Raw genomic sequence first — 25347 nt, forward strand, 5'->3', positions numbered from 1 at the left:
GAATTAGCTGACCATCTTGAGATGGCGATTCAGTCACAAGGGGAGAAGTCCTCAACTTCAAAGCGTTGTTCTCTCCATAGAAAAGCTAGCTTTGTGTACCTCGCTGTCAGTAAGGTACTCACGACTGTACTTGTTTGTTGTGATTGAATGGCCAAGAAACACCCTGAAGACAACTCTTGTTTGCCTTCAGTTATTGCTGCTAGCGTTTCATAATGAGCATTGATGAAAAACTAGGCCAAATCAGGAAGTTCAGTCGCCTTTTAAAGTAGTCTGTCAAAGTAAAGTGACTATTCAAGAAGAAAACAATTGGCTGGGAAAATGCAACTATCCAGTTTTTGTTTCAGCTTTACATAACTGTCTATAAAATATATACAGTGAGCTCCAAAATAAAGGGACAATGACAGATTCTGATTATTTTGTGCCCAATAGAAATGAATGGTAAATAATGTGGATTTGTTGTGGTGAGCACCAAATATGTGATTATCAATTTTTATTTGTGGTGTTTTTGCACATCATATAATCTTACTTACAAGGCTATCACTAACTACTGTAAACCCCAAAACAACCCACTGTATCTTTAAACGCACCAACACTCACACAAGTAGTAACGACGCTCCCCTGCTACGCGCAATGGGCATTAAACGCCTAGTGTGCTAGTACCTTTTATTGGTGTGAACCGTGCGCGCCACGGTTTGTACACGTAGTGCTATTGAGGGAGAGAGCACGAGAGAGAGCTGTCAAGAGTCTGTTTAGATGTCTGCACAGTTTGAGCTGGCAGGGGATTTACTCACCAATTTCCAACGGACAAGGAAAGCTATAAACTCGCACATGCGCATATCGAAAAATCGACGCGGATATGTAGCCTACATTCATGATTTTTACGCACAGGTGAAAAGTAATGTTTTTCTTATCGTAGATTATCCAAAGAACATAAGATAGTGATATAGTCTCAGATCAGTGAACATCATATTTATAGCCTAGTTATTGCACAAATAATTATAGGCAACACGCGGGAACACTGTTAACAGTGAAACATGTCCAGGAAAAAGACCATGAAAGGCAAGGGGAGCTCCAAAAGCTCGACTTCATCTCCGAACAACAACAAAGACACCGGGAAAAGTGGGAGAGGGATCGGAGCCTCGGCCCCATCCAACGGAGTGGTCTATCCGAGCCGCCCCTCGCTCAGCAACAGCGGGGAGTTTTATGATATCGCTTTTAAGGTAAGACTTTTTACGCACACCATATTGTCAATACTCTCCAATCTCCAGTTGGTCATATCAGTCTCAAATGTACAACTTCAATGTTGATGTGCCACGCTGGCTACAGTGACAGGTGCATATATGCTATTTCTTCAGGTCTGTCCATTGACATGATCTCAGGGCAATTCGTATTTTTCTGTATGTACATCTGTGTCACTCCATTTCGTTACCTTAGGTTGTTACATTATGAATGGAATAGCCGTCGTACAATAGCATACGAATTATAGGATTTATAGTATCATACATATTACCCGGTCGTATAATAGCATACGAATTGGATGAAGTACTCTTCCTCTTGGTTAATTAATGGTATTAGACAGTTCTATCTGAGACCAGGTTGCTTGTTCCGTGTAATAGCAAGGGAGAATTATTGGGAGAATTTATGTTGGCGGTTAGGGACCTCAACTGAAGGTCTCCTAAACAAAACATAATGCATCCCCCTCCCCAAGTTAAACATATTTTCACATGACCCCACCCCACATAATTAACTCTAAATAATGTTTACAATCACACACAAAAAACTGTAGTGTGTTTACAAATGTGAATATCGACTTTGTTACTTCAGCATGCTTTTGTGGCACTGTCGATGCCATGTAGGGCTACGGGCCAGAAGGTTGAAGGTTCACTGACCACCACGGACGAGCTCACTCATTCTCCCTACCTATTTCATTAAGCCTACACTACGACCAGAGTTGGCTACAGACAATGACCAGCTACGGGGAAATCAGATATTCAACATTTTGATGCCATATTTATAATTACAGTTAATAAAATATATGCTACACATTTTCAACCAGCAGGTTTCTGTGCCAATGCACCACATGGTTTTCAACGCCACAATAAATAGACTGTCAATCTCGACAAACAAAAATGCATCCCTACCTAATTTGTAAGGCTACCCAGTATCAAAGGCTTGGCTTGCCAATCTCCAAGTGTCATAAAACGTTTTGGTGTTTTGTAACAGATGTCTCTTTCCATTTATCAAATGGCCACTGCATTTGGATTGATTGATTTGATTGGTCAGTAAAATCAAATCAAATTCTATTTGTCACATGCACCAAATACAACAGCTGTAGACCTTACAGTGAAATGGTTACTGACAAGCCCTTTACCAACAATACAGTTCAAGAAATAGAGTTAGGAAAATATTTACTAAATTAACTAAAGTAGAAAATCAAATCAAAGTAACAATAACATAACAATACCAAGGCCATGTGCTGGGGTACAGGTTAGTTGAGATGTTTGTACATGTAGGTAGGGGTAAAGTGACTGCATAGAGAGTAGCAGAAGTGTAAAAATCAAAGGGGTGTGTGTGTGTGTGTGTGTGTGTGTCAATGTAAATTGTCCAGGTGGCCATTTGATTAATTGTTCAGCAGTCTTATGCCTGGTAGAAGCTGTTAGGGAGCCTTTTGGACCTAGACTTGGCACTCCGGTACCACTTGTTATGCGATAGCAGAGAGAACAGTCTATGACTTGGGTGACTGGAGTCTTTGACCATTTTTGGGGCCTTCTGATGCCGAGCATTTGCCATACCAGGCGGTGATGCAACCGGTCAGAATGCTCTCGATGGTGCAGCTGTAGAACTTCTTGAGGATCTGGGGACCCATGTCAAATCTTTTCAGTCTCCTGAGGGGGAAAATGTGTTGTCGTGCCCTCTTCACACCTGTCTTGGTGTGGTTGGACCATGATAGTTTGTTGGTAATTTGGACACCAAGAAACTTAAGTCTCGACCCGCTCCACTACAGCCCCTTCAATGTGAATGGGGGCATGTTCGAGCCTCCCCAAAACCAACAGGTTTGTTGTCCTGGCACCACACTGCCAGGTCTCTGACCTCCTCCCTATAGGCTGTCTCATTGTTGTCGGTGATCAGGCCTACCACTGTTGTGTCATCAGCAAACTTAATGATTGTGTTGGAGTTGTGCTTGGCCACGCAGTTGTGGGTGAACAGGGAGTACAGGAGGGGACTAAGCATGCACCCCTCTGCGTCAAGCACGATGGGATTCGATGAACTATTAACGTCCGTTGCTGTATCAAAAGGGGTGATGACCTAATGATTAGCATTTTGGAAAACATTACATCCTAAATGACGTTCTTTTCATCATTGCTATACAAACAAGGCTGATTTCAGCGACAATTTTGCTGTTTGAACACGTTTTGTGTAGCTAATGAAAACATTACTTCGAACTACATTTGCATACCTTTTTAACATTACAACATGAAATCCCTGTCTTAAACGTTGCTACGTTTCAGATATGGCAAAGAAAGTGTGTAATCTGCACGACACAGGAAAGTTACTTACCGTAGCTGTCTTTGTGGTCTGTATCTACACTGAAATAATATCCTTTCACTACTCCTCTATTATGATAATTATCTTTCTCTCGCATAGCTCATTAGTACACCCTTGTAGTTGAATAAATTGTAGGTCCTAGGATACAACAATGAATAATGTGGAACGAATAAATACCATCAAAGGATACCTTACAACTTACAATAATCAACAGCTTGTGAAACAGCTGTGAAAAACAACCTGGCAATATCTAAGATTTTAATATGCAAACTGTGATCGTTTTTGGTACAGTTGGGTCATTAATTTATTTTCACAATTTTTTTTGTACACTCACATGTCAATCAGACTAAAATACTGAATTCTGGTGTGTGGAATATAGAGGTGGCGGTTGCTGTGTGGGTGGGTGGTTCTGTCTGTCACTTGTTCTCAACAGGCAGCCAGTCTTGGAAGGGGGACTTGAAGAAGGAGACTGCAAAGTCCAGGCACTGCAGCTCTCTTTGTTCTGAGTGTTTGCAGTGCTAGTGTTTTTACTTAATCTGTGTATCTCACATAGAGAAAAACAACTTTCTTAGCAGAAAATGTCCACATGACAACAGTAGCTGTAGATTATGTGATGACTAGTTGGAGGGTTGTTGGTAATAGAGGACATTGGGTGGATCCACATCTGGTTGTTGGGCAGAACCCCTAGCTCCTGGAGAACAGAAGCAGAGTTAAAAGGAACAGGGTAGGAGACAGAGACGTAAACAACCAAACACAGGTTACACTTTACTGGGAGAATTTTATGGATTAGTGCAGTGTTATAAATGGGAGATATGTACTTTAACACTTTTGGAAGGTATAGCCTAACTCAAGCTGGTCCCGTTCCGACTCAGAGCACAGAGAATTAGACTGATCCAAACTCACTGGTTCTGGTGGATGGGATACCTCCTGGGGGGCTCAGACAGTCAATGGTCCTAAAGTATTTTGGAGAGGTAAATTTAAAGAGGTACATTTTTTTATAAGCTCAGCATAACTATCATTTCTTGCCTTCTCAAATGTCAACCAAACCTAACGCACTTTGTCTATTGGGCTTCACTGAAGTGTAGGGCTTCAGGGCATTCAGTGGTCGACCGTCCCAACTGCTCAAACTGTAGAAGATTGTTGGCTTCCACCGAGGTAACATTGGGAAGACAGAGATAAACAATATAAGTGTTAGGGAAACTTAAACTAGCTTCAGGTTATTTTGTGTGCAAATGCAAATAGTTATCTGATATTTTTTTATATTCACTTGAACAGATGGTGAGCCCAGCTAGGAGCGAAAGAGGAGTGAGGTTTACCAGGTCTCGCCTTCCTTTCGTCCCTCTTCCAAACCAAGTAATTCGCCCGGATGTCATAGCACTTGGTTCCCTTCTTGATTCTGCTCAATCCTCAATTGGATTAAGGTCTAGGCTTTAACTAGGCCATTCCAAGACATTTTAAATGTATCCCCTTAAGCCACTCAAGTGTTACTTTAGCAGTATGCTTACGGCCATTGTCCTGCTGGAAGGTGAACCTTCGTCCCAGTCTCAAATATCTGGAAGACTGAAACAGGTTTCCCTCAAGAATTTCCCTATATTTCACGCCATCCATTATTCCTTCAATTCTGACCAGTTTCTCAGTCCCTGCCGATGAAAAACATCCCCACAGATGATGCAGTCTCTATTGCACTCTATTGCACACTGCCCTTTCCCACCTGGACAAAAGGAACACCTATGTGAGAATGCTACAGCTGACGTTCAATGTTCAACACCATAGTGCCCTCAAAGCTCATCAATAAGCTAAGGAACCTGGGACTAAATACCTCCCTCTGCAACTGGATCCTGGACTTCCTGACGGGCCACCCCCAGGTGGTAAGGGTAGGTAACAACACATCCACCACGCTGATCCTCAACACAGGGGCCTCTCAGGGGTGAGTGCTCAGCCCTCTCCTGTACTCCCTGTTCACTCATGACTGCATGGCCAGGCACAACTCCAACACCATCATTAAATTTGCAGATGACACAACAGTGGTAGGCCTGATCACCGACAACAATGAGACAGCCTATAGGGAGGAGGTCAGAGACCTGGCCATGTGGTGCCAGGACAACAACCTCTCCCACAAGACAAAGGATATGATTGTTGACTACAGGCAAAAGAGGACTGAGCACGCCCCCATTCTCATCGGTGGAGCAGGTTGAGAGCTTCAAGTTCCTTGGTGTCCACATCACCAACAAACTAACATGGTCCAAGCACACCATGACAGTCATAAAGTGGGCACGACAAAACCTATTCCTCCTCTGGAGACTGAAAAGATTTGTCATGGGTCCTCAGCTCTTCAAAAGGTTCTATAGCTGTACCATCGAGAGCATCCTGACTGGGTGCATCACTGTCTGGTATGGCAACTGCTGAGCCTTCCGACCGCAAGGCACTACAGAGGGTAGTGCGAACGGCCCAGTACATCACTAGGGCCAAGCTTCCTGCCATCCAGGACCTCTATACCAGGCAGTGTCAGAGGAAGGCCCTAAAATTTGACTAAGACTCCAGCCACCCTAGTCATAGACTGTTCTCTCTGCTACCGCATGGCAAGCGGTACCGGAGCACCAAGTCTAGGTCCAAGAGGCTTCTAAACGGCTTCTACCCCCAAGCCATAAGACTCCTGAACATCTAGTCAAATGGCTACCCAGACTATTCGCATTGCCCCCCTCCCCTCTCCACACCACTGCCACTCTCTGTTGTCATCTATGCATACTCACTTTAATGAACTCTACCTACATGTACATACTACCTCAACTAACCGGTGCTCCCGCACATTGACTCTCTACTGGCAACCCCCTGTATATATATTGTTTTTCACATTTTTACTGCTGCTCTTTAGTTACCTGTTATTCTTATCTCTTATTCTTATCCATATTTTCTGAAACTGCACTGTCGGTTAGGGGCTCATAAGTAAGCATTTCACTGTAAGGTCTACACCTGTTGTATTCGGCACATGTGACTAATAAAATTTGATTTGATGCTGCCTCCACCATGCTTCACTGTGGGGATGGCATTCTCGGGGTAATGCGAGGTGTTGGGTTTGCGCCAGACATAGCATTTTCCTTGATGGTCAAAAAGATACATTTTAGTCTCATCTGACCAGAGTACCTCTCCCACATGCATTTTGGTGAACACCAAACGTGTTTGCTTATTTTTTTCTTTAAGTAATGGCTTTTTTCTGGCCACTCTTCCATAAAGCCCAGCTCTGTGGAGTGTACGGCTTAAAGTGGTCCTACGGACAGATACTCCAATCTCCACTGTGGAGCTTTGCAGCTCCTTCAGGGTTATCTTTGGTCTCTTTGTTGCCTCTCTGATTAATGTCCCCCTTGCCTGGTCCATTAGTTTTGGTATACTTTCCATTTTTTATAATGGATTTAATGGTGCTCCGTGGGATGTTCAAAGTTTCAGATATTTTATTTAGAACTCAACCCTGATCTGTACTTCTCCACAACTTTGTCCCTCACCTGTTTGGAGAGCTCCTTGGTCTTCATGGTGCCACTTGCTTAGTGGTGTTGCAGACTCCGGGGACTTTCAGAACAGGTGTGTATATATACTGAGATCATGTGACAGATCATGTGCCACTTAGATTGCGCACAGGTGGACTTTATTTAACTAATTATGTGAATTCTGAAGGTAATTGGTTGCACCAGATCTTATTTAGGGGCTTCATAGCAAAGGGTTGAATACATAAGCACGCACCATTTTTCTGTTTTATTATTATTATTATTATTTGAAACAAGTCTTTTTTTTCATTTCACTTCACCAATTTGGACTATTTTGTGAATGTCCATTACATGAAGTCCAAATAAAAATAATTTTAAATTACAGGTTGTAATGCAACAAAATAGGAAAAACGCCAAAGGGGGATGAATACCTTTGCATACCACTGTATACAATTGCAGTGTTTACCTCAGTCGACAGCTGCGGTGGAAGCCTGGATGCTGCTATTGTGTGCAAAGAGAATTACCTTCAGGTTGTTCTCCCACCCTTCCTGGTACCAATCAAGGGACTTGCCCATGGCAGTCTTGAGGGTCTGGTTGGTCCATTCACCAAACCTGGAGGAGGGGGTAGGAAAGCGATATCTATTGAGAATGTAAGATATTGAAATATGTCTGACCATGATACCATGGAAAACAAAAACCAATTGTAAAAAATAAATAAAACAAACCATTGGTGACAGAATATGACCTATAACATTCGTACCTTGTTCATGACCTCGGTAACTCAAGATGACCTCCGGAGAACCGTGGGGGTTGAAGATGTCTACCATCGCCTTGGAGGTGGCCTCGCCAGTCTCGTCCTTGATGGGTATCATACTAAACGAAAATATATTTTAGGTTCCAAGCACCCTTTTTAGTGGGTTATGGAGGGAATTTAGAGTTATGCACATACTCTTCCTTTACAGACCTTAATGTGTATTGCCTCCACCCACTTGGTAAAGTGATCGGTTGCCGTCAGACACCAGCTGTTGCCATTCCTGGATTTCGTAAAGGGTCCGATGAGGTCCACCCCTAACATTTAAAGTGTTAGAGAGAATATTACTTTATTATTAGTATCTGTGTCGTACAGTAAACAGATTTTCATGTTTGTAAGGCTACTGACACACACACACACACACACACACACACATTCTATAATACTGAACTCTGCTGTGGTCAAATAAAGCAACCATTACAAAACAACTTATCAAGGCAAAATTTTAATTGAGACACTTACCGATCATGTGCCATGGTGAAACAACTTTGATGGGCTTCAACTCCGGCACAATAGTCTTCGCCCTCTCAAACTTCAGGCGGGCTAGACAGGGTACTGACCTTTAATCTCTTGAAGCTAGGGGGCACTATTTTAATGTTTGGAAAAATAACGTTCCCAAAGTAAACGGCCTATTTCTCATGACCAGATGCTAGAATATGCATATAATTGACAGATTAGGATAGAAAACACTCTAAAGTTTCCAAAACTGTCAAAATATTGTCTGTGGGTATAACAGAACTGATATTGCAGGCAAAAGCCTGAGGAAAATACAATCAGGAAGAACCTCTGTGTTCCTATGCGTGCCTGTGCCATTTAAAGGGATATCAACCATATTTCTTTTTCTGTGGCTTCCCTAAGGTGTCAACAGTCTTTAGACATAGTTTCAGGCTTTTATTTTGAAAAATGAGCGTGAAGGATCACATTGCGTTAGTGGAGAGGTGGGGGCTCTGAGTGAGATGGTGCGCAATTGAGTGAAGTGGCCATTGTTCCTCCCGGAAAAAGCTACACACTTGGTTGATATATTATCGAATATATATTTTAAAAACTACCTGAGGAATGATTATAAAAAACGTTTGACATGTTTCTGTGGACATTATGAAGACTATTTGGAATTTCCGTCTGCGTTGTCATGACCGCTCTTTCTTGTGGATTTCTGAACATAACGCGACAAACAAACGTCGGTATTTTGGGTATAAAAATAATATTTATGGAACAAAAGGAACATTTGCTGTGTAACTGGGGGTCTCGTGAGTGAAAATATCCGAAGATCATCAAAGGTAAACGGTTAATTGGATTGCTTTTCTGATTTTCGTGCCCAAGCTTCCTGATGCTAAGTGTACATAACGCTATGCTAGGCTATCGATAAACTTACACAAATGCTTGGATTGCTTTCGCTGTAAAGCATCATTTCTAAATCTGAGACGTCATCATTTCTAAATCTGAGGGTGATTAACAAAAGGCTAAGCTGTGTTTCAAAATATTGCACTTGTGATTTCATGAATATGAATATTTTCTAGTAATATTATTTGACTGTGCTATTCAGCGGTTGCAGATGAAAATTATCCCGCTACAGGGATTGGTAGCGTGAAGAAGTTAAGCAAAAAGTGACAAATTGAAACATTGTGTGCTCTCTATGACATTCATTGAAATCATAATCATTTCAGATATAATAGGATGTTATTGATAAACAAAAGGTTATTTCATTTGCCCAGCTGTCCACCTCCTTGACAATTCCCATCAGAAGGAGCGTAGGTTGATTTTGGCAATCATGCGCTTCTCTCCGAAATGGCCAGCATGCATCTCGGTCAGCATGGCATCCTTCTCCTCCTAAGTAAAAACCACCCTCCTGTGTGACTGGCCATCCTTCCCCCATAGGTAGAAATGATTGCCTAACAAGTTGGAAGACCGCTTTACGGTCAGATGCCGAGCAGCATCGTCACCGCCTGGTATGGCAACTACTCGGCATCTGACCATAAGGCATTACAGAGGGTAGCGCGTACAGCCCAGTACATCACTGGGGACAAGATTCCTGACATCCAGGGCCTATATACCAGGCGGTGTCAGAAGAAGGCCCCAAAAATTGCCAGACTCCAGTCACCCAAGTCATAGACTGTTCTCTCTGCTACCGCACGGCAAGCGGTATCAGAGCGCCAAGTCTGGAACCAAAAGACTCCTTAACAGCTTCTAACCCCAAGCAACAAGACTGCTGAACAATTAATCAAATGGCTACCTGGACTATTTACATTGACACCCCCGGCACTGCTACTCGCTGTTTATTATCTATGCATAGTCACTTTACAAATTACCTCGACTAACCTGTACCCCCACACGTTGACTCTGTACCGGTACCCCTATATATAGCTTTGTTATTGTTATGCCATTTTCTTCTGTTACTTTTTGATTGTATTTTTATTTAGTCATATTTTCTTATCTCCATTTCTAGAAGTGCATTGTTGATGAAGGGCCTGTAGTAAGCATGTCCCGGTAAGGTCCACACCTTGTTATATTCGGCGTATGTGACAAATAAAATTTGATTTGAAGAGTTGTTGAAAGTCTCAAGTACATTTGCATTGCAGTCTTTCTCTCGGTTTCTCTCTCTCCACCTCTCTCTGTCTGCCTTCCTCTCTCTCCACCTCTCTGTCTGTCTTCCTCTCTCTCCCTCACTCACATCCTTTCTCACCCCCCCTCTCTGTGTCTGTCTAGCGAAGACACCTAGTTAAGGGTATTTGGAATTACCATAAATGCTTACACCTATCCATTTGATTGATCAGGTGGCTGGAATGGAGTCAATTGAATGGTATCAACCACATGGAAACCATGTGTTTGATACCATTCCATTTACTCCAGTCCAGACATTATGAACCATCCTCCCCTCAGCAGCCTCCACTGAACTATATGTATATAGCTAGCAACTCGCTAGATGGAATAGATGGAAAATGGTTGTTGAAAAAATGGTTGTACATAGCTAAATCAGTCCGGTTATCTAATAGAAGTTAAGTGCTTAAAGTTACCCTGAATTGTGAATTTCTCTGAAATTTGCCCCTCTGGTCGAGATCAGTGGTGTCTTGGAAAGATAAAAGAAAATATCCTCGAGGGATGCTATTAAAGTGCAAGTTACATACAAACAGAAAGCTACAATAACAGTTAACGTGAACTCACCCCATTCCGTACAAATGTGCGCAACCGCAACATTCAAACTAAGCTACAAAGAAAAGTAATGGGACTGTAGCGACTGTGTTGACTTCAAAATCGGGGGTGTGAACTACGTTTCTATTCAAGCGTTGATCTATAGTATTGTTGAAAAAACGGACCCTCCGTTACATCGTGACGTGTCATGTCGTAAAGTACAGCACGCATAAAGCAACTATTTCTGTCTTACAATCTCTCTCCGTCAGGTGTAGCACTTCTCTCATCCTTTAAAAACAAGAAATGGACAGTGACGGGGGTAAGGGGGGATACCTAGTCATTTTTTGCGTCATCATTCTCAAAGCCACTGTTAACTTCTAAGATCACTTTAGCACCACCCTAAAAACCCGATTCAAATTCGACACAAACCTTCAAATACGTATGTAATGACACATTATATAAACTCTTTAGTGTTTTATTTTCATTTTAGAGGCGATAAGGTGATAAGTTAGACAAATCGAGTGAAAAAAAGCTATTTTCCCACACAACATCTCTCCTTCTCACTATCACGCATTAGTTTCGCTTCCCCACCCACCATTTTTAAAAAGACCCGATGGGGCTCATTGCCTTCTTGAATCATGCAGAAACGGACTGCGTGGGGGTCATGTAATTGATTCTGTTGGAAAGGGGAGAAATTGTGCTTTACAATGGTATTGGCATTACATTTGATCTGGAAGTATAACGTTTTTGCGGTGCTAAAATAAGGGCTATTGTACGGATCAAGGCGATGTACAAAAGTGAGTGAGTTTACGTTAGAGTAGCTAGCTAGCTAATGTTAGCTAAATAAAACTGTCTAAAACTTGCTAGCTACTGTAGCTGGCTAGGTGACTACGCACGCTGAGGTAAATAAGTACAGTACCTAGCAAAGTCAATCTAAAAAACAGCTTAAATTATTCCTATTTAACAATATTTACTTATATAGACAAATGTATATGCTAAAGAAAGTGTTCTCTTTCCAGTCTTTTCGGTCCTCTAAAATAGCATGTAGTCAGCAGGTTGTCACCGTCAAAAACACCGGCCTTGAAGAGCAATTCTGAGGTAATAATTTTTCGCGGACTAAGCAAACGTTTAAATGGTGAACTAGAACTGCCCGTATCCTCCTTCCTTCGCGACCACTACTAGGTAAAATAGAGCCAAGCAACCAGCATAGCAACGGATGCTTTGGTTCATTACGTAATGTTGCATGTTCTAGCAACAACCCAAGCAACAGCTATAACTCATCAAATCCAAGTGTGACGTGTGGGGGGAGGAGGCACTTTTTGGCATGGGGACACTATTTGGCATGACTGGCCACTGTGTTGAGCATCAGCGTGTTGCTACCTAACGGATTTAAGTTTGCCTGCATTAAAGTCCCGGCCACCAGAAATGCCGCTTCTGGATGAGCATTTTCTTGTTTGCTTATAGCCTAATACAGCTCGTTGAGTGCGGCCTTAGTGCTAGCATCGGTTTGTGGTGGTAAATAGATTACAACGAATAATATAGATGAAACCTCTCTTGGCAGATAGTGTGGTCTACAGTTTATCATGAGGTACTCTACCTCAGGCGAGCAATAACGCGAGACCTCCTTAATATTATACACCACGCACCAGCTTTTATTGACAAATAGACACACACCCCCACCCCTCGTCTTACCAGACGTAGCTGTTCTGTCCTGCTGATGCACGGAAAACCCAGCCAACTAAATATTATACGTGTCGTTCTTCAGCCACGACTCTGTGAAACATAAGATATTACAGTTTTTAATATTCCTTCGGTAGGATAGTCTCAAACGGAGATCATCCAGTTTATTTTCCAGTGATTGCACGTGGGCCAATAGAACGGATGGGAGAGGTGGGTTACCCACTCGCCGACGAATTCTCACAAGGCACCCTGATCTCCGCTGTATTTCTGTCTTTTCTTCATGCAAATTACGCAGATTTTGGCCTGGTCTCAGAGAAGCAGTATATCCTCTGCATCGGACTCATTAAAGAACAAATCTTTGTCCAGTTCGAGGTGAGTAATCACTGTTCTGATATCCAGAAGCACTTTTCGGTAATAAGAGAAGGAAGCAGCAACATTATGTCCAAAATAAGTTACAAACAACAAAAAACATAAAATATCATAGTTGGTTAGGAGCACGTAAAACGGCAGCCGGTGCCATTCAATTTTTCTATCGTCAATTTCTCAAGCCAAAACATCTTGATAGCCTTCACCAGTTCATCTTTGCTTGTAGGCTTGGCAGAGTTACGAATTTATGTTTTCAGTTGATGCCAAACAAGCTTGTTTGGGTTTAAATCAGGCAACCTATTTATTTATTGAAATGGTTTTTTTCTCCTTTGTTTAACCAGGTAGGCTAGTTGAGAACAAGTTCTCATTTACAACTGCGACCTGGCCAAGATAAAGCAAAGCAGTTTGACACATACAACAACACAGAGTTACACATGGAATAAACAAACATACAGTCAATAATACAGTAGAAAAAATTATATATATAGAGTGTGCAAATAAGGGAGGTAAAGGCAATACACAGGCTATGGTGGCGAAGTAATTACAATATACCAATTAAACACTGGAGTGATTGATTTGCAGAAGATGAATGTGCAAGTAGAGATACTGATGTGCAAAGGAGCAAGATAAATAAATAAATACAGTATGGGGATGAGGTAGTTGGATGGGCTATTTATTTACAGATGAGCTATGTACAGGTGCAGTGATCTGTGCGCTGCTCTGACAGCTGGTGAGGGAGAAATGAGTCTCCAACTTCAGTGATTTTTGCAGTTCGTTCCAGTCCTTGGCAGCAGAGAACTGGAAGGAAAGGCGGCCAAAGGAGGAATTAGCTTTGGGGGTGACTAGTGAGATATACCTGCTGGAGTGCATGCTACGAGTGGGTGCTGCTATGGTGATCAGTGAGCTGAGATAAGGTGGGGCTTTACCCAGCAGAGACTTGTAGATGACCTGGAGCCAGTGGGTTTGGCGACGAGTATGAAGCGAGGGCCAGCCAACGAGAGCGTACAGGTTGCAGTGGTGGGTAGTATATGGGGCTTTGGTGACAAAACGGATGGCACTGTGATAGACTGCATCCAATTTGTTGATTAGAGTGTTGGAGGCTATTTTGTAAATGACATCGCCAAGTCGAGGATCGGTAGGATAGTCAGTATTACGAGGGTATGTTTGGCAGCATGAGTGAAGGATGCAAATAAATTCATAAAAAATCCTACAATGTGATTTTCTGGATTTTTTCTTCTCATTTTGTCTGTCATAGTTGAAGTGTACCTATGATGAAAATTACAGGCCTCTCTCATCTTTTTAAGTGGGAGAACTTGCACAATTGGTGGCTGACTAAATACTTTTTTGCCCCACTGTAGGTCTGTAGCAGTTTGGGTCGAGAGTGTCTCCCCCTTTTTGAAGAGGGGGATGACCACGGCAGCTTTCCAATCTTTGGGAATCTCAGACGATACGAAAGAGAGATTGAACAGGCTAGTAATAGGGGTTGCAACATTTTCGGCAGATACTTTTAGGAAGAGAGGGTCCAGATTGTCTAGCCCAGCTGATTTGTAGGGCCCATATTTTGCAGTTCTTTCATAACATCAGCTATCTGGATTTGGGTGAAGGAGAAATGGGGGAGGCTTGGGCGAGTTGCTGTGGGGGTTGCAGGGCTGTTGACCGGGGTAGGAGTAGCCAGGTGGAAAGCATGGCCAGGCGTAGAAAAATGCTTCTTGAACTTCTCAATTATTGTGGATTTATTGATGGTGACAGTGTTTCCTAGCCTCAGTGCAGTGGGCAGCTGGGAGGAGATGCTCTTATTCTCCATGGACTTTACAGTGTCCCAGAATTTTTTGGAGTTTGTGCTACAGGATGCAAATTTCTGTTTGAAAAAGCTAGCCTTAGCTTTCCTAACTGCCTGTGTATATTAGTTCCTAACTTCCCTGAAAAGTTGCATATCATGGGGGCTATTCGATGCTAATGCAGTACGCCCCAGGATGTTTTTGTGCTGGTCAAGGGCAGTCAGGTCTGGAGTGAACCAAGGGCTATATCTGTTCCTGGTTCAACATTTTTTGAACGGAGCATGCTTATTTAAGATGGTGAGGAAAGCACTTTTTAAAGAATAACCAGGCATCCTCTACTGACGGAATAAGGTCAATATCCTTCCAGGATACCTGGGCCAGGTCGATTAGAAAGGCCTGCTCGCTGAAGTGTTTTCGGGAGCGTTTGACAGTGATGAGGGGTGGTTGTTTGACCGCAGACCCATTACGGACGCAGGCAATGAGGCAGTGATCGCGGAGATCCTGGGTGAAGACAGGGGAGGTTCATGCAATCAGACAAGGAGATTTGTCTAGGACAGAAGAAATTGCATGTGCCCAACAAAAAACCACACAACTAATGACAAAGGTTTGGAAATGTACATAAGGTTAGAAGATCCAAAACAACTAAGGCTAGATGAGGCCAGGTTGGTCCCATAGCCATTGGCCTATAACTGTGATCGACACATGAGAAAAATGTATTTATTTTATTTATTTTCGCCAGTGACCGGCTATTTCATTTAAACATCCTGCACTCCAAATTGAAAAATAAGACAGAAAATTTAAAAAAAATTTAGTGGTCAAGAAGTTGCATGATGTAATTTGGGGTTCCATCATGATGCACTCTCCAAAATGTATAAAAGCGTGGTATCGCCGATTTGCCTTCTACATCAACTTGTTTGACTCAGTGCTACAAAAGGACGAAAGGGCCATTGATGAGAAGGCAGCCCCGGGTCCGAGGAAGCCCTGTTGATACCATAAACAAGATGGTGTTTGGGCTGGAGGAGGAGAAGTACACAGGATTTGAGCTCTGAGTCCACTGCCGCCTGCAAGGGACCCAGCGCATCTTCAGAGCTTGCCGGACCCCAGAGATCCAGCAGATAATTAAGAACCTGCTGGACTCCTGCGCGGCCACTACCTCCACTGGCAACCGTGGCACCTGCGCAGCCTCCCATAGTCCGCAGGATGAAGGTTACCCCAGAGACCTTCCTGAAGATTGAGAATCCCGGCGCACGTGCTGGCTTCGTTCCGATGTAGGTACTGTCCAGATGACATATACCTGGGAGACTGTTGTCCAGCCCACCTATTGTTGTGGCTGCCCCAGAGTCCCTGCTATGCTGCTCAGCCCGTGTACTCCTCCAACACCTGGATGAGCTACCCCCAATATAAATATATGAACTGAAGAGGAGAGAGGACCCTCAGACATTTTTTCTTCAAGACAGAAACATCCTACTTTCTTTTATTTAATTACATTATTTTATCTCTATTACATTAGGAAATTGTTTTATTCATCAAGGCATTAACATGGTCTTACCTCTTACAAAATCCCTTTTTCATTTATGTTCTTGGTAGTTATGGCATTATCTGAATAATAAAGCAACCAATTCTACCCAGAATCATAGTGCCAAATGGTTAGGGTAAATCATGACATTTTAGTACCAAAGCGCATTTGTCTAATGATTGAAATGTATGTTTGGTTACATTTCACTACGTACTGAACCTACCTTAATGACTCTATTGTCAACTACTGAGCCACAGCTGTGTCAACAAGGATATGGGAGACGATTGTGTGCCACTCCTGACACAGCACTCAAACAGTCACACTGTGACAAGAACAAACACTGACTTTGTAACACACAGGGCACCACACCACAGTACATAAGGGATTCTGAGCCTGGTATAGTAAAGTCTGTATAACTCATCAATCATGTTATATAATCAGAATCCTGTAATACAGATGTAGGATCTTAATTTGATCACTCTTTTGTTGCTGTGAATTTTCCTGCTGAGCAGGAAATGCAGACTGGTTGTTTATTTGAGTTTTTAAAACGCTTCTAAAGGTTAATTTCCACTTTGAAATTTCAGACTTGATTTGCCCTAATGAAACATTTATCAAGCACCACAAACATGTACATTTATTATAATCCACATAATACATACTGTTTCTGCAGGATTATTTTCCTGATTTATCAAACTGGCTCAAATTAAGATCCTATGTCTGCTTAGTTGTATTATGCCTGCATTGTGCTCATGCCATCTGGTTGCACTTCTAAGTGTGTGAGGGGGGGGGGTTTATGTGGAAAAGTCTCATTCCCAAAATATGCAACTTTGTGATATGCAACTTTTCAGTGAAGTTAGGAACCAGTATACACAGGCAGTTAGGAAAGCTAAGGCTAGCTTTTTCAAACAGATATTTGCTGTAGCACAAACTCCAAAACGTTCTGGGACACTGTAAAGTCAATGGGGAAAAAGAGCACCTCCTCCCAGCTTCCCACTGCACTGAGGCTAGGAAACACTGTCACCACTGATAAATCCACTATAATTGAGAATTTCAATAAGCACTTTTCTATGTCTGGCCATGCTTTCCACCTGGCTACCCCTACCTCGGTCAACTGCCCGGCACCCCCCACAGCAACTCTACCAAGCCTCCCCCATTTCTCCTTCACCCAAATCCAGATAGCTGATGTTCTGAAAGAACTGCAAAATCTGGACCCTTTCAAATCAGCCTGGCTAGACAATCTGGACCCTCTCTTCCTAAAATGATCTGCCAAAATGGCTGCAACCCCTATTACTAGCCTGTTCAATCTCTCTTTCGTATCGTCTGAGATTCCCAAAGATTGGAAAGCTGCCGTGGTCATCCCCCTCTTCAAAAGGGGAGACACTCTAGACCCAAACTGCTACAGACCTATATCTATTCTACCCTGCCTTTCTAAGGTCTTCGAAAGCCAAATTAACAGATTCCCACCATTTAGAATCCCACCGTACCTTCTCTGCTATGCAATCTGGCTTCAGAGCTGGTCAAGGGTGCACCTCAGCCACGCTCAAGGTCCTAAACGATATCATGACCACCTTTTGATAAGAGACAATACTGTGCAGCCCTATTCATCGACCTGGCCAAGGCTTTTGACTCTGTCAATCACCACATTCTTATCGGCAGACTCAACAGCCCTGGTCTCTCAAATGACTGCCTCACCTGGTTCACCAACTACTTCTCAGACAGAGTTCAGTATGTCCAATCGGAGGGCCTGTTGTCCGGACCTCTGGCAGTCTCTATGGGGGTGCCACAAGGTTCAATTCTCGGGCCGACTCTTTTCTCTGTAGACATCAATGATGTCGCTTTTGCTGCTGGTGATTCTCTGATCCACCACTAAGCAGACAACATCATTCTCTATACTTCTGGCCCTTCTTTGGACAATGCCATACAACTCTCCTTCCGTTGCCCCCAACTACTCTTAAACGCAAATAAAACTAAATGCATGCTCTTCAACCGATCGCTGCCCGCCCGTCCAGCATCACTACTCAGGACGGTTCTGACTTCGAATATGTGGACTACTACAAATACCTAGGTGTCTGGTTAGACTGTAAACTCTCCTTTCAGACTCACATTAAGCATCTCCAATCCAAAATTAAATCTAGAATCAGCTTCCTATTTCTCAACAAAGCATCCTTCACTCATGCTGCCAAACATACCCTCGTAAAACTAACTATCCTACCGATCCTCGACTTCGGTAATATCATTTACAAAATAGCCTCCAACATTCTAATCAACAATTTGGATGCAGTCTATCACAGTGCCATCTGTGTTGTCACCAATGCCCCATATACTACCCACCACTGCGACCTGTATGCTCTCATTGGCTGGCCCTCGCTTCATACTCGTCGCCAAACCCACTGGTTCCAGGTCATCTACAAGTCTTTGCTAGCTAAAGCCTTGCCTTATTTCAGCTCACTGGTCACCATAGCAGCACCCAGCCGTAGCACGCGCTTCAGTAGGTATATTTCACTGGGCACCCCCAATGCCAATTCCTCCTTTGGCCTCCTTTCCTTCCAGTTCTCTGCTGCCAATGACTGGAACGAACTTCAAAAAATCACTGAAGCTGGAGACTCATATCTCCCTAACTCACTTTAAGCACCAGCTGTCAGAGCAGCTCACAGATCACTGCACCTGTTCATAGCCCATCTGTAAACAGCCCATCCAGCTACCTCATCCCCATACTGTATTTATTTATGTATTTATTTTCCTCCTTTGCACTACAGTATCTCGACTTGCACATTCATCTTCTGCACATCTATCACTCCAGTGTTTTCATTGCTATATTTGAATTACTTTGCCGCTATGGCCTATTTAATGCCTTACATTCTCATTTACAACTGCGACCTGACCAAGATAAAGCAAAGCAGTTCGACACATACAACAACACAGAATGAAACATGGAATAAACAAACATACAGTCAATAATACAGTAGAAAAAAGTATATATACAGTGTGTGCAAATGAGGTAAGATACGGGAGGTATCTTACCTCATTTGCACACACTGTATATATACTTTTTTCTACTGTATTATTGACTGTATGTTTGTTTATTCCATGTTTCATTCTGTGTTGTTGTATGTGTCGAACTGCTTTGCTTTATCTTGGTCAGGTCGCAGTTGTAAATGAGAATGTGTTCTCAACTAGCCTACCTGGTTAAATAAAGGTGAAATAAATAAATAAAATACAGTTGATCTTCCCACTCTGGTCTCTCTTGGCCTTGACTTATAGTGAGTTTGCTAAGAGGGAATAAAGTATGTGGTATACAGATAACAGTGACATAGATGGAGGTGTTGGTTCTGTTTTTCTGTGCTCCGTTTTATTTACTTAACAAATAAGGAACACTCAAAATGTGCACTTGTAAATCATAACAATTTTAATTAAAATACAGCTGTAGACAGAAGTCAAAGATCAAACATCACACATACAACTGATGTGTCTCCTGAGTTTTGCAAAATAGGAAAAGTCCCAAGTTATTTTTTTAAGCCCGAAGTCCAGCCCTAGTGATGTCACTGCATATGTCATTACCTTCTGCTCATGAGACCAAGCCTTTGCATATACAGCTATACAAACTTGCAAGAGAGATACAATAGTTCCAGTATTTTCTATGGGCTCAGCAGTAAATGTCCACTCCCCAAGTTGATTTATAGAGGTATGTCTGACTAGTCTCTTATCTTTCACTCCTCTGCTGGGTTCTGTGTCTAATATCTTTTAGCCTAGATGTGCCTTCTCACAGACACCCTGCAATAATTCATACATCTCTCAGACCGTTTCTTTATAAGAGACCGAGACTAGAAAAGACTGTGGAACAATATTAAAACCTTATAATGAACATATATATTGTTAATTTGTAGTCTATGACCCTATAAATGTAGTGGGGGAGGGGTCTCATAACCCTTCCCCTTCTATTAATACAACATAAGAATAATCAATTATTATAATACATCAAACATTTGGTGCAGCCCCAATCATGACCCCAAGTTTACCCCATCAGAGGTCTGAAGGCAGGCTAGATTCTCAGACAGACACAGAGACGGACTCATCACTCGAACTTAGACAAATCACCTCACTGTGTTGAGTAGAGTTTCATGGTGTTATGATCGTTGACCTCCACTACTGAGGGCTCATCAACCGCTACCACAGGTATTCAGAGAAGATGGAGATGTCTTTTGGTCTGTCTCTGTCTCTCTCTGTCTCTGTCTCTGTCTCCATCTCTGTTTATGTTTATTTCTGTTTCTCTCTCTAAGGGGGGGATAGGCTGTGAATAAGTCCCACAGTAATGGGTCTAATCTTCCAAGAGTCCATGGAACATTAAAAATAAGGTAATTTGTGTCCCTCTACAGGTGATGTTGGTGGGAGACTCAGGTGTAGGGAAGACTTGCCTGTTGGTTCGCTTCAAGGACGGAGCTTTCTTGGCCGGTAGCTTCATCTCTACTGTTGGCATTGACTTCAGGGTGAGCACACACACACACACACAAAATGGACACACGTATGAAAGAAAAGGTCAAAGATCGTAATTATTTTCTCCAGGCCTTGAAGGTGATTTAAATGGGATCCGTTGATGTTGTAAATAATGGGATCCGGCAGTCTAACTTAGGAGGGTTTGAGCGCAACTGAGAGATACAAACGTGGTGCAAAATGAAGCCTTCAGTGCAGTCCAATGAAAATGGTGCATTCAGAAAGGATTCAGACCTCTTCACTTTTTCCACATTTTGTTGCATTACAGCCTTATTCTAAAATGTATCAAATTGTTTTTTCCCTCCTCATCGATCTACACACAATACCCCATAATGACAAAGCAAAACACCCCTGAAATGTCACATTTACATAAGTATTCAGACCCTTTAGTCAGTATTTCGTTGAAGGACCTTTGGCAGCGATTACAGTCTCGAGTCTTCTTGGGTATGACGCTAGCTTGGCACACCTTTATTTGGGGAGTTTCTCCCATTCTTCTCTGCAGATCCTCTCAAGCTCTGTCAGTTTGGATGATCAGTTTGGCCGGGCAGCCAGCTCTAGGAAAAGACTTTGTGGTTCCAAATTTCTTTCATTTAAGAATGATGGAGGGCAGTGTGTTCTTGGGGACCTTCAATACTGCAGAAATGTTTTGGTATCCTTCCCAGATCTGTGCCTCGACACAATTCTGTCTCGGAGCTCTACGGACAATTATTTTTTGCTCTGACATGCACTGTCAACTGTGGGACCTTATATAGACAGGTGTGTGCCTTTCCAAATAATTTCCAATCAATTGAATTTACCACAGGTGGACTCCAATCAAGTTGTAGAAACATCTCAAGGATGATCAATGCAAACAGGATGCACCTGAGCTCAATTTCGAGTCTCATAGCAAAGGGTCTGAAATCTTATGTAAATAATGTATTTCCGTTTTTTATTTTTTTTTATTACTAAATTTGGTTAAATGTCCAAAAACCTGTTTTCACTTTGTCGTTGTGGGGTATTGTGTGTAGATTGATGAGAGGGGGGAAAAAAAATCATTAATTTTATAATAAGGCTGTAACGTAACAAAATGTGGATAAAGTGAAGGAGTCTGAATCCTTTCTGAATGCACTTTATACAAATAATATTCAGTAATTGCAGTCGACAATAGAAATTATGAAGTGTCAAAATAAAGAACAATCGCAGTAGTAGAAACCAAACGGCAACATATCAAAATGCCAATAGAGCCTATCAGGCCAAGCCTATAACAATGCTAGAAAACTCAGTCAATTGAGAATTTGTTTAGAGAACTTAGCAACACATGTTACCTTCACAGCAGTCCTCAAGAGAATGGAAAAGAACAGGCTTATATACCCACAATACCCTGACGCACACAGTTAGGCTACGGAGAAACCATACCAATGTGCTCTTAACACGGATACATGTATATGTAATCGTTTTAGACACAGTCACATAGACTGAATTAGACGCAATAAACATACATCTCAATTGCTACAGTGGCTGATGTAGCAACCAAATTAATATTTGCAGGAATATAATATGAATTCACTACTGGTCTAACCAATGTCATGACAAATTATACAACTACTGCTGTACACACTTTTTCTATTCATATACTGTCCATACTGACTCTGACATTGCTCGTTCTGATATTTCTTAGTTTTCTTTGAAATGTTTTGGATTTGTGTGTATTTTCTGTATTGTTAGGTATTACTGCACTGTTGGCGCTAGAAACATAAGCATTTTGCTGAGACTGTGATAACGTCTGCTAAGTATGTGTAGCGATCAGTAAACTTTGATTTGAGAACTTGAGTGACATACAGAGGTAGGGATATGGGTGCCCGACACAAACTAAGCTGTCAAACAAACAGGTATTATTAAAAGGAGGGAAATGAGTCAAATAAAGCACATTCTTTTATAAACTGAAATGGAGGAGTCTCTTGAGCCCGTGTTGCCGCTAATAGCAGAAACTAATGGTGCACTCCTAAGTTTAATGTAACGGCCGTAATGGAATTTGTAGAAATGGAAATGTTTGAACTTGGCGCTCGTGGGGAGAACCATAATTCGACGTGAGAGCTTGTATCGTCACAAATGGTCAAAGTTAATGTAGCCATTAAAAGTTACGTTGTTATTGATTGGCAAATTATTTTTTACTGCACACTGCAATCCCAAATACGGGGTATGAGGACCTGAGGGTAGTTTTGGGTGATGGCTGCAAAGCCGATAGCGTCTGTGTACGTTATCCCTGATGCAGTGGAAATAATAACAACATTGAAAAATGAAATAAGCTTTATGCAACATTTTTGAGTGCAGACCCATGACAACTTTTTATTTATCTGAATTCACTGGTTGTTATGCACCATCCAAACCTCAGGGAGAGCGCGATGGTCCCCTTTTGATTAGCTTGCCAAATCCTGAGACAACTAAAGGAAGGCAGAATTTTGGTGTGGTGGCTTTGGATCAGAATCAGTTAACAGTGTATATCAATACTAGCTCAATTTAATGTCAGTAAACATCATAAAATTAGTCCGTGTTGACCAAACTTTCTCCATCAGCAGCAGGCCAATGATACCCAGCACGATACACCATGCTACAATTGGGCAGTATACCGTACAGGGCCTTCAGAAACTATTCACACCCCTTGACTTTTTCACATTTTGTGGTGTTACAGACTGAATTTAATATTGATTAAATGTAGATTTTGTGTCACTGGTTTACTCACAATACCCCATAATGTCAAAGTGGAATTACGTTTTTAGACATGTTTTTTAATTAGAAATGAAAAGATCAAATATCTTGAGTCAATAAGTATTCAACCCCTTTGTTATGGCAAGCCTAAATAAGTTCAGATGTAAACATGTGCTTAACAAGTCACATAATAAGTTGCATGGATCACTCTGTGTGCTATAATAGTGTATCACTTTTTTTAATGACTACCTCATCACTGTACCACAATTACAGTTGGAATCGGAAGTTTACATACACTTAGGTTGGAGTCATTAAAACTCATTTTTAAACCACTCCACACATACCTTGTTAACAAACTATAGTCTTTGCAAGTCGGATAGGACATCTACTTTGTGCATGACACAAGTATTTTTTCCAACAATTGTGTACAGACGGATATTCCACTTATAATTCATTGTATCAAAATTCCTTAGGGTCAGAAGTTTACATACACGAAGTTGACTGTGCCTTTAAACAGCTTGGAAAATTACAGAAAATTATGAAATGGCTTTAGAAGCTTCTGATAGGCTAATTGACATCATTTGAGTCAATTGGAGGTGTACCTGTGAATGTATTTCAAGGCCTACCTTCAAGCTCAGTGCCTCTTTGCCTGACATCATGGGAAAATCAAAAGAAAGACCTCAGAACACAAATTGTAGACCTCCACAAGTCTGGTTCATCCTTGGGAACAATTTCCAAAGGCCTGAAGGTACGACATTCATCTGTGCAAACAATAGTATGCTAGGATAAACACCACGGGACCACGCAGCCATCATACCGCTCAAGAAGGAGACGCGTTCTGTCTCCTAGAGATTAATGGACTTAGGTGCAAAAAATTGAAATCAATCCCAGAACAACAGCAAAGGACCTTGTGAAGATGCTGGAGGAAACGGGTACAAAACTATCTATATCCACAGTAAAACGAGTCCTATATCGACATGACCTGAAAGGCAGCTCAGCAAGGAAGAAGCCACTGCTCCAAAATCGCTATAAAAAAGCCAGACTACGGTTTACAACTGCACACGGGGACAAAGATCGTACTTTTTGGAGAAAGGTCCTCTGGTCTGATGAAACAAAAATAGAACTGTTTGGCCATAATGACCATTGTTATGTTTGGAGGAATAAGGGGGAGGATTTCAAGCCGAAGAACACCATCCCAACAGTGAAGCACGGGGGTAGCACCATCATGTTGTGGGGGTGCTTTGCTGCAGGAGGGACTGGTGCACTTCACAAAATAGTGAAAGTCAAGGTATTGGAGTGGCTATCACAAAGCCCTGACCTCAATCCTATAGAAAATGTGTGGGCAGAACTGAAAAAGTGTGTCCGAGCAAGGAGGCCTACAAACCTGACTCAAACCTGACTCAGTTACACCAGCTCTGTCAGGAGGAATGGGCCAAAATTCACCCAACTTATTGTGGGAAGCTTGTGGAAGGCTATCCGAAACGTTTGACCCAAGTTAAACAATTTAAAGGCAATGCTACCAAATACTAATTGAGTGTATGTAAACTTCTGACCCCCTGGGAATGTGAGGAAAGAAATTAAAGCTGAAGTAAATCATTCTCTATGCTATTGTTCTGACATTTCACATTCTTAAAATAAAGTAGTGATCCTAACTGACCTAATACAAGGAATTTCTTCTAGGATTACATGTCAGAAATTGTGAAAAACTGAGTTTAAATGTATTTGGCTAAGGTGTATGTAAACTCCCGACTTCAACTGTATCTGTAAGGTCCTTCAGTCGAACAGTGATTTTCAAACACCAAGACCAGGGAGGTTTTCCAATGTCCTGCGAAGATGGGCACCGATTGGTACATGGATAAAAATAAAGCAGACATT

General features: G+C 42.0%; 1 protein-coding gene across 2 annotated transcripts in view; it reads left to right on the forward strand.

Annotated features, from left to right (window-relative positions):
- The first annotated feature begins 656 nt into the window (after positions 1-656).
- Positions 657-25347, forward strand: part of LOC112223524 (ras-related protein Rab-26) — a 138300-nt gene continuing 113609 nt past the window's right edge. The window contains exons 1-2 of one of the 2 annotated variants that reach the window (XM_024386590.2): positions 661-1220; positions 20673-20783. In XM_024386590.2, the coding sequence (XP_024242358.1) occupies positions 1035-1220; positions 20673-20783 (297 nt within the window). In that variant the 5' untranslated portion in view covers positions 661-1034. Of the gene's footprint in view, positions 1221-20672; positions 20784-25347 lie in introns of both variants that reach the window. The other variant, XM_024386591.2, reaches the window with a different exon arrangement.

Source organism: Oncorhynchus tshawytscha, linkage group LG24 (genome assembly GCF_018296145.1).
Source record: "Oncorhynchus tshawytscha isolate Ot180627B linkage group LG24, Otsh_v2.0, whole genome shotgun sequence".
Classification (NCBI taxonomy): Eukaryota; Metazoa; Chordata; class Actinopteri; order Salmoniformes; family Salmonidae; genus Oncorhynchus; species Oncorhynchus tshawytscha.